The 11236-nt window shown below is 36.0% G+C and overlaps 1 protein-coding gene across 4 annotated transcripts in view; it reads right to left on the bottom strand.

Moving 5' to 3' along the window:
- Positions 1 to 6802: 6802 nt before the first annotated feature.
- Positions 6803 to 11236, bottom strand: part of LOC106883196 (uncharacterized) — a 74166-nt gene continuing 69732 nt past the window's right edge. For all 4 annotated transcript variants that reach the window (XM_052969482.2, XM_014934117.3, XM_014934118.3 and 1 more), the window contains exon 2: positions 6803 to 7654. In XM_052969482.2, coding sequence (XP_052825442.2) covers positions 6977 to 7639 — 663 coding nt within the window. In that variant the 5' untranslated portion in view covers positions 7640 to 7654 and the 3' untranslated portion in view covers positions 6803 to 6976. The remainder of the gene's footprint in view (positions 7655 to 11236) is intronic.

Here is an 11236-nt window from a genome sequence, read left to right as displayed (position 1 = left end):
AAGGTCCAACGCTTCATTCTGTCCTTTTGCTTCTTGTTGTCTTCTTCCTCCATCGCACCACATACATGACTATATACACACCTACATCAGCGCCACTTTAACGTGTATCTAGAACAGAATTTCAAGAAATTTTACAAATGAACACCAAACTCTACTCCACAAAACAGAAAGTTTAAAATCCCTATATACCAATAAAATTGCTTATAGAACAATGACTGCCTGGGAAGAAACATATAAACATACAACCTTTACTCAAATACTTTTGTAACCATCAAAGCACTCGAGAAACAACTTCTTATGCTAACAAAGCGATGGCATGCCTGACGAATAACCCCATCCTTACAAATGTAAACAAGATATACTCAAAATAACAAGTAAAGAAATGACCAGCCAAAACTTACAACTGACCTACATTCTTTAGTGAAAAGAAAAGTTGACACATCCAAAGGGCTTAAATACTGGACTTTGTACCTTTGACCTTTACACTGTCAAAACGTAGTTGACGCACCCAAAGGGCTTAAATACTGGACTTAGTACCTTTGACCTTCATACTGTCAAAACATGTTAAATCCCAAAATATCTAAAGCAACAAAAATACTGTCACACCTTGTGCCTACCTAACAAAAGAGAAACACCTACAGGTTTTTCAAAAAAAATTTACATGCTTGAATAAATTCTAAACAATAACATAATCCCAAATTCAATCAATTCAATTTTTTTCCAAAACACCTTTCCATAACAACTGACCATAAAAAGCTAATTACCACCCCACCCAAACCCACACACCCAAAGACGATTTTAACTCGATAGAGACGATATAAAGACGAGACTAACTCTACTGGCTTAACAGGCCAAAATTTCGAAGTCACTAACAACATTCTTGACTAAGAATAATATTGTGTGTATTTGTATATGTATGTATGTGTGCATATGTATGTACATGTGTTTGTATATATATATATATATATATATATATATATATACTAAAATACCAAACAGGACAAAGTAATATATATAATCAATTTTTTTTCTCCTTGTCTCCGTATTCTTTCTGTTGAAGAGCGTAGCTCGAAACGTCAAAGACTTTCCGTATTCCCGAGCGTCATACTAATATATACTTTTGTTATTTACACCACCTGTCCTCGTCTGTTGTTATTATTTGTATATTCTCCCATATATATATATATATATATATATATATATATATATATATACGTATAATTGTGTGTGGGGGGGTATATAAGTATTTGTACGAGTTTATAAGTATACATTTACATAGAGATATACACACATGCATATATGTATGTGTGAGAAAAAAGAGAGAGAGTGAGTGACAAAGTACATATATATTTAACTTCCGAATATATCTTACTCTACACACAGCTTTGGGTTTTCTTTGTTTTAGTAATATGCGCACAGAGTACTCCGACCATATAAAGCTACTTAGGAGTGGTTTTCGTTATGAAGTTGGTTGGTTGGCTGGCTGGTAAGGGCTATGCCTTATTCTGGAACGGCTAACCGAAGGTGAATGACACCGACATGAGAAATGGGTAGCTTTCTGAGTTCAATGAGAAAATGCATGTTATCGCTGAACGGATAACATTACTTCGTATCATATATCGTGGCGTAGCATATTACATAATACTATGTAATACTGATAAGTGTATATGTACCAACTCTGGTAGTCAGGATAGAAGCTACTTCCATCAGACATGAGATCAAGTGCTAAGTGGAATACTAAAATACCAAACAGGACAAAGTAATCTGAATGGGTGATTTTAATGCAGGTGTAGCAGAAGTGATTTACATTGTCATTTTCGTCGCAGTGGTTTAGGCTTAAATACCTGGATATCGGCTCCATAGGCCTTTCCGTTCCAGCAAGTTGCATAACCTTGTGATTAGCCAACCTTTTTCTTCATATTGGTGGGTTTCAAGCCGTTCAATCGTATTGGCGCAACACTTCGTTTTTTCTTACGCGGGAAATTAAACACCAGTTCTGGGAGCCTCCTGATCTCTATAAGCACGACAGATCTTGACTGCCAAAGACCTCTAGGTCTTTGGCACACGCCACTGACCACACGCAATTCGTCTCAGACAACGATGTATCTGACACTAGCCAGTTGTTCCATGATACAAATCAAATCATCAGACGGCACATAGAAAATTACTCAGAAGAATAGCCGAGTAAACAGTCCGGGCAGCTTCTTTTGTCAAAATTCAAGGAAAATGCAGCTAGAGATATTAAAGGAATGAGATTACCTTTCGTTCAAATATCACAAAGACATGGAACCATGATCGTGTGCGGATTGAGATATCGTGACATCTACAAAAATGACGGAGACAAATCCGTCTGCTCCAACTGTAGGAGTATAGTACTCTTGTCCAGTGTGTGGAAACCAAACTCTAAAGATTATAAAAAGAGTCACAACGCGGCTTCGGTAGAGCACGAGTTACAGCCGATATGACCGGTTTAATGCAACTTAAAACGAAATTCATGTATCAATATCAAGTACTATTCATCATCCTCGTGGATTCATCAAACTCTTTGACACTGCAACGAAGGAACTTCTACTGGAGGTTCACAGAAAGAGTCTTTGTGTGTGGTGCGGGTGCAGGGAAGAGATGCATAGAACGAAAGACATTCCTAGAGTTGTTTTCTTTAGGAGTTTCTCCTTTCTCTGTATTTAGTTTCGTGTTGTCGGTCGTTAGTTAATTTTGGTTTCCTTGAATCCCAACACATACTTCTTCTTCACTTACTTCAGCAGCGACTGGTACAGTCACTTTTAGCCACTTCCAGTAGTTTATCAAATGTACCACTTGCACAATTAATGTTCTAATATAAACACATACACATTCTGCTTTTTTGTGCTGTTTTAAACGTCGGCATAACATTTATCCTAGAAATTTATAGATAATTTGTATTTATTCCCTTGTAGTAACGCCGTGCGCATGCGTAGAATTAAACAACCAAGCGTTCCCGCTCAATTCATTCTCTTTCTTGCTGGCCAGCAACAGAGCATGGACGTGTATAGTTGTCACTCTACATCTTTCGGACTTACACTCGACAGCTCGCTTACATCTACATACCCACGTCCCAACAACTATGCTCACTCACACAGAAGCTGTAACAACAAGAACTAAAGATGTATATATTTACCACCTGAATAAATGTTGTATAAGTTGATAGTCCGGAGTTCAGCGTTCCGTTTATATTCTATAATTTTATATAGGAAAGTCAGGTATACATCTAATGATGTATAACCAACTTTCCTATACCCTGTTCCTCATAGATACTCCCTCTAAGACCCAATTGGATTCCTTCAATACCAAAGTTGATCAATAGACATTATTAACTAATGCAGGCGCTGATAACCTGTAGTAAACGTTTAGGACAGCCTGGTACGTCCTACTGGTCATGGAATTTTTATCGTCCGTCGTTCCCATTCTATCAGCCCTAGCGCATTTAGGCGGCAGTAACTATGAGTACTGAAGATCAATGAGTACTTTAATCTAGCTCTCGGTAACCAGTGAGTAATTTATGAACTCCTCTTTGAATAGAAAATTCACACCCTTTGAATATTAAGGCTTTCATCTCAGAGCCCTATAGCAGACTTGTTCTAGTTTCTAAAACTTCTCTTCGAAGCCTTGATTGCATCAAATTATAATTGCACTTAGCTGACCTAACGAACTGATAAGTCAAAGTAGTTCTTCTCATTGTTGATTAGAGGATGAATCCTATAAATATGATTTCGTTGTATTTAAACCTGTGTTGGCTATAACATTGTACAGCACGATTTTTGTCCTTGAGTAGCGACTGTTAGTTCCTATTTGCTTACCCCTAGAAAGTATGAAATATGTGGTTGGGAAACAAGCTTCTTACCACACAACCGTTCCTATGCCTTACAAGTTACTAAAAACACAAACATGAGCGAACAAAGAAAAAAAGGGGAGAAAAGAGGAAGAAAGAAGAGAAAGAAAAATAACATCAATTCAACACCACAAAGTTCACATCCCACAGAGTTCAACGGAATTTTGCGGGATGTGATCATCTGCAACTATTAACGTTACAAAAACAAGTTTAAAATTGTTTGCATAATCGTTTTAATTTATTTATTTACTTCTATTTATTAAAGTTCCAAATTATCGAGTTATCAGCTAAACTACGGATAGCAATCATTGGTTCCTTGTTGAACGAGAAATAACTCAGCAGTGATTTAATATCCAAGGCTCTTACAGTTACTTCCCTTAGATAATTCTGTTCCGGTGTTCATTTTGATAGATACCGCCAACCATTTACGTACAGCAGCAAAGACAAAGAAGCACCAGAATAAATGGGTTTCGGTATTTAATTGAATCTTTTGACACTCTGAATTAAAACTCCATTGGAGTTAACTTTATCTTTTATCGTTATGGGTTATAATAATTACCCTAGTGTCAAGTATTTGTATCAAGATCTGGACTTCGGCTCAGCATAGGAACTGCTCGTATAATCAAGTAAGGCTGTCGCCTAGCAGCTAAGCTAAACATATCCAACACTTACATCCACTTCTGTGCCACACATATCTTCCTTAGTTACGAGAAATCATGCAATCACGGAGTAGGTTTATAGAATTAATAAAATCATGACTGCATTTGACTGGAATAATTAATTGAATAGTACTGCTAAGATTATAAAAGCCAGGGGCAGGTATGGCTGTGTGGTAAGAAGTTTGCTTCCCAACCACATGGTTCCAGGTTCAGTCCCACTGTACAACACTTTGTACAGTCCACTACCGTGGCTTCAGCCCGACCAAAGCCTTGTGAGTGGATTTGATAGACAGAAACTGAAAGAAGCTCTTGTATATACATATGTATATGTCTGTGTGTGTGTGTGCCTTCGTGTATGTGTTTGTTCCCCATCACTGCTTGACAACTGATGTTGGTGTGTTTACATCCCTGTAGCTTAGCAGTTTGGCAAAAGAGACTGATAGAATAAGTACCAGGCTTTAAAAAAAAAATAAGTGTTGGGGTTGATTCATTCAACTAAAATTGTTTTCAAGCAGTACTCCAGCATGGCTGCAGTCAAATGACTAAAACAAGTATAAATGATAAATAAAAAAGATAATATGTATATACATATTCTGTTGTGTCTGGGGAAAGTCATATATATATACCCATCCATTTGTCATTCTCACCCTGAGAAATGCAACGAACAGATGATTGAGCCATTAGAAACTTAAAACCAATTCACTAATTGTGATTTATAATTGATAATAAATAAATGTTATAATACAAGGAAGGGAGAGAATAATTGACAAATTTAATTTCTAACTTGTTTATAACAAAATTTCATGATGTATTTGGCTTAGTGCTTTTTTTTTTTTTTCAAATGTCCAATGATAAGTTCATAATTTTATCATCATGTATCAAGCACTGGTACCAAGCCTCTTGGATTCAGTTTTAAAAATTCTTCAGTCTTGTTATAAGGATCAATTTTTTCATATTTAAAAGGAATTCCTTTCTCCAAGAGACCAATCCAGACTCCTTGGTAAAATGTCCATGATAAATTCTTTACATTATTTTAACCCTATAAAGCCTAACTGAAGCTGAAAAATGTTTTATATGTGATACAAATAAACCCTGTAATGGTGGTGATGAATTCTTTTCTCTGCATTACAATATCAGTTACCAAAATGTCACCAAATTGTTTTGCACATATTTTCTCCAAATTTTGGCAAGAGAGTGACACAAAAATATCCCCTATTCTTCCCTTCAAAATCAAATTAGGTAATGTAAATATTCCATATAATTATCTTTTGTAAATTCCTGATAACACTCATATTTCTCTTGTGAAGCATTTCCAGAGTGTAAAAGCAGCTTCAGGATGTTGAAGTACCTCCAGGTATATAAAGAGGGTGATGTAGTGCTGTACCAGAGTTTAGTCATTCATTATACCCAAAACTGATAGATCTGAATATATATATATTTGCTTTTCTACTGCTCTAAACAAGGTACAGTGACACTATGTCCTTAGCAAAGAAGGAAATGTTATCCATGTGATTTGATGTCAGTACTTTATATAGATGTAGTTATGATTGAAGGTCTCAGGCATATCAGCTTCGTTAATGGCATACCATTTAGACTCAAGCACTCTAGAATAATGGAGATACAAATGTAGAGGCAAGCATGATCACATCTATCACTGGGAACATTTATATCAACCTGTGGCCTGCAGGAATTTCTGAGTGGCACACTTAAAGGAAAATTATCTGGAATTTTTTCAGTAGTTTGGCCTACTCAATAATGAGCTGCATCTCATGTAACCCATTTATCAAAATTATGGCCGTTGCCAGTACTGTGTGACTGGCCCTCGTGCCGGTGGCATGTAAAAGCACCCACTACACTCTCGGAATGGTTGGCGTTAGGAAGGACATCCAGCTGTAGAAACTCTGCCAGATCACATTGGAGCCTGGTGCAGCCTTCTGGCTTGCCAGTCTTCAGTCAAATCGTCCAACCCATGCTAGCATGGAAAGTGGACGTTAACCAATGATGATGATGATTGCCCATGCCTGTTTTAAATTATTACTTACCCCACTACAAATAGCAGGGAAATATCAACCAGAAAATCAGTCATAAAAAAAAAATCGATACAATTAATGATGTAAATCTAGATATACTATGTCAGTTAAAAACAAGCTGGAAAACATTTTGATCACTGGTCTACTCATTCATCAAGGTGACTGAAGCTAAACAATAACAACAATGATTAATATACAGCTAACAGAGAAGCAAATAATACTGATTTAGAAATTTACATAACAAATTTTAGATATTTCTCAAAAATTTATTTACTACTTTGATTACATAATTTGAGGGAAAAAACACGACAAAAAATACAAAGCTATATTTAAAAAGTAATTCATAAAATATAGGCTTGCTTTAAAAATGTGATATATGGTATTGATACTTCATTAATGAATCCTTCAGGCAACTTGTTCTATTTTTTTACATATTTATCAAAACCTGGGATCAATTTGTCTATCTCAACAAGAGTAGGTTTCACACTCTCCCTGTTAAGACAAGCAGTGAGCCATTTCTGGAACCGAGGATACCAATCAAGATCAGATGGTATTTCAAAACTTTTATAATGTTTCAAAACTGGCAGCCTTTGCATCCATGGAAACAGCATCATATCAACAAATGAAAATGTGTCCCCCATGAAAAATTTTCCAGTTGGAGACATGGCTTTCACAAAACCTCCAGTATTTTCAACAAAAGATTTCTGTGTCTCACCAAGCTTTTCAGGATCTGATTTCAGAATAGCAAAAAATAATGGAATTATTTTACTTGCAGCATAATCACCCCAAATACGAACTTGAGCCTTATCATAGGGTTGTTCCATCATAATTTTGGGTTTTTGGGGCCAAGCTTCATCAATATATTCCATACATACAGCAGATTCATAAATAATTTTATCATCATGTATCAGCACTGGTACCAAACCTCTTGGATTCAGTTTTAAAAATTCTTCAGTCTTGTTATAAGGATCAATTTCTTCATACTTAAAAGGAATTCCTTTCTCCAGGAGAGCAATCCAGACTCTTTGGCAAAATGGACAATACCAGGAACTTGCAAACCTGAGTGATGTGGAATCAGACATTTTAAAAAACGAAACCTAAAAAAAAAGAAAGAGAAAAAAATATTCACAGAACACTGACCATTCAGAATTTATATTAATTCTTAATTACTATAAATTACCAAAATAATTATAGTTTATGAATCTTACACCAATGTCTATCCTCCTTGGCATTAATCAGGAACTTTTTTATACTTTATTTCTTTACACTCCATATTTCTGCTTCTTGAATTTATCTTTTATTTGTTTCAATCATTAGACTATAGCCAAGCTGGAGCACAACCATTTTTAGTTGAATAAATCAAACCCAGTACTTATTTCTTTTATTTTAAGACTGGTATTTATTCTATCAGTCTCGGGCCAAATTGCTAATTTACAAGGACATAAACACACCAACACCAGTTATCAAGTGGTGATGGGGAACAAACACACACACACACACACACTCACATATGTACAATGGGCTTCCTTCAGTTTCCATCTATCAGATCCACACACAAAGCTTTAGTCAAACTGAGGTGATAGTAGAAGACACTTGCCCAAGGTGCCACACAGTGACACTGAACCCAGAACCATGTGGTTGGAAAGTAAGCTTCTTACTGCACAGCCACACCTGCACCTATAAATAAAATTTTCTAATAATTTCTAAAATACAAAAGGAAAGATTTGGCACAAATAATAATCTGATAGACTAAATGCTTTGCTTTACAGGATTTAGTTTTAACCTGCTTAGTCTAGAATTCAAATCCTACAGTTTCCTTTTGTTTGAAACGTCAGTAAAATAAATAATAACCATATAAGTATTCACTAGACAAAATACACTCTATACTAGTTTGTGGCCTTCTGCCTACACAAAAATATCAATAAGATATAACCATACTGATTCTTATTTCTCAAAACTTTTTCAATAGATTCTAAATTTCACTAATAAAAATGTACAATGATGAGATCAATCATATTGGTTTCAAATTTTGGCATGAAGTCAGCAATATCGGGAAGCAGGTAAGTCAATTACATCAACCCCCAGTGCTCAACTGGTACTTATTTCATTGACCCTGAAAGGATAAAAGGCAAAATTGACTCTAGCAGAATTTGAACTCAAAATGTAAAGCCAGATGAAATGTCACTAAGCATTTTGCCTGGCATGCTAACAATTCTGCCAACTCACTGCCAATCATATTAACTTCACAAGATCAATCATATTCTTCTCACAACGAAAGACGGCAAGCTGCCAGAAACGTTAGCACGGCAGGCGAAACGCTTAGTAGTATTTCATCTGTCTTTACGTTCTGAGTTCAAATTCCGCCAAGGTCAACTTTGCCTGTCATCCTTTCAGAGTAAAAAAATTAAGTATCAGTTGCATAGTGAGGTCAATCTAATCAACTGGCCCTGTCTCCAAACATTTCGGGCCTTGTGTCTAGAGTAGAAAAGATTCTTCTCACAAGGACTACAAAAGTGACCCCTAGAAGGTCAACCACAGTGACCTCATGAGGACTACTATATTGACTTCTTTCCCAATGAAGTTCAACCAGTGCTGCTTATCTTGCTCAGAATAATATTTAGCAAATTTTACTTCTTTAGAGATGAAGTCAAGTGATGCCTCTATGTGACTACAAAATCTGCTAGAGATAGCAGCCAAATTTCTCTCAAATTATAATCTTTTACCTTCAAAAGGAAGGAACACATTGGATTATGTAGTCCTGGGTATGCAACACCCGAGAGAAAGATGGAAGGCAATGGCTGGAATGTCTCCAATCATGGATCTGCTCATCCAGAGTGAACAACAATGATAACAGTTTTTAAGAGATACAAAACAGAATTAAGGTTATTTAAAATTCTATCAAAAATTATCTGAACCACAATTTTGTGTGTGTGTGAATACACATATACAGATCTATGTACACACACACATACAGATCTATGTATATATATATATATATATAAATATATATACATATACAGGGTATCTCAAAATTTAGGCAACCAGCTTTTTACAATTTTGTCAAAGCAAAATATTGTTATATTTCAGGTCAGAACATTGCAATGGTAAAGGAAACACAATTATGACACTACCACATTTATTCAATATGACTGCATCTGTTTCGAATCACAGCCTTAAGTCTAGGTGTAAATGCTTCACATGCAGCACACAGCTGTTTTTGTGGAATCAAAGCTCATTCATGGTGCAGTTTTACCTTAATTAAGCAAAGCATGAGGAGTGCTCAAGATCCTCGTCTCCAGAATGGACCAAACAGAAAAATCCAACATCCTTCCTTTGAACGATGGAATATTTTTCTGAATCCAGTGTTGTGTCTGTTTGGAGCTGTGGGATGGTGCTAAGTCCTGTTGAAGGCTCCAAGGTGCACCTTGAAAGTGCTCATTCACTCATGAAAGCAGTTCAGCTTTCAGAAGTTTGCTAATATATCACTGGGTGTGAATTCTAACACCCAAGGACACAAAAACAAGGGGAGACCTTCCAGTGGCTATCACAGCCACCCAAACCATAATTGACTGTAGACTTTGACGTCGATTTACAAGTCTACCCTTGACAGAGCCAGATACACTCCAAAGTCAGTCATTCTAGTGGTTTACAGTTTGTTCAATGTCAAATTTCTTTTCATCAGTAAACAACAGGTTGGGCAGCGTGCCTTCAGCAATCTGACACATGATAAAACAACTTCTCTCCAGTCTCAAGGCCTTATAAACTTGCTAGCTCATGATGGCGAATCATCTTGTAGGGGTGGTTCCTGAGATCCTCCTTCAGCACTCAATACATCGATGTTCAACCTATTTTTGCTGTGGCAGCCAGTTTTCTGACAGAACAATGAGGATCTCACCATATATTTTCTCTGGTACTTTTGATAAGCTGAGGGATCCACAAACTTCTTTTTCAGCCATGTCCAGGTCAATCAACAGTGGAACGAGTCTCTTGAAATTTCTTGACAATTTTCCAAACTGCTGTTCGGTTAATTTTAAGCTTTTGCTGCCTATGTGGAGGGTTATGATTGTATTTCGGTCTACAGCCATTATTTAATTGATAAATCTGAATTTATTTAGTCTGAAACAAAACGACAACACACTAAGCTTTTATAATTATGTATAATTTTCATATCTTATCACATTTATTCATAGTTATTAAAGCCCAAAACTTCAGTTGTCTTAATTTTGGAACACCCAGGATATATTCATATACACAAGCACGTACATATATGTATATATATATATATATATATATATATATATATATATATATATAGGAAAATGAAAAAAAGCCAGAATGCTGAACTGGAAGCATAATTTAATAAAGATTTTTTCTAACCGGTTTTCAGCATTCTGGCTTTTTTTCATTTTCCTATTATTTCTCCACGTGCGGTTAACACAACCCCACTATTTACTGACTTATATATATATATATATAATCATCTTTTAACGTCCATTTCTTCATGCTGGCAAGAGTCAGACACTTCAACAGGAGCTGGCAAGTCAGAAGACTGCCTCAAGTTTCAATGTCTACTTTGTCATCGTTTCTACAGCCAACCACCTGAGAGTGTACTGGGTGTTTTTTTTTTTTACATAGCACTGACACTGGTGAAGTCACCAAGTAACTCACAAGACAAGCTC

This window comes from Octopus bimaculoides, chromosome 7 (assembly GCF_046866305.1).
Source record: "Octopus bimaculoides isolate indiv1 chromosome 7, ASM4686630v1, whole genome shotgun sequence".
Taxonomy (NCBI): Eukaryota; Metazoa; Mollusca; class Cephalopoda; order Octopoda; family Octopodidae; genus Octopus; species Octopus bimaculoides.
Note: the sequence above shows the minus strand (reverse complement) of the source record. Positions and strands in the feature narration are given on the sequence as shown.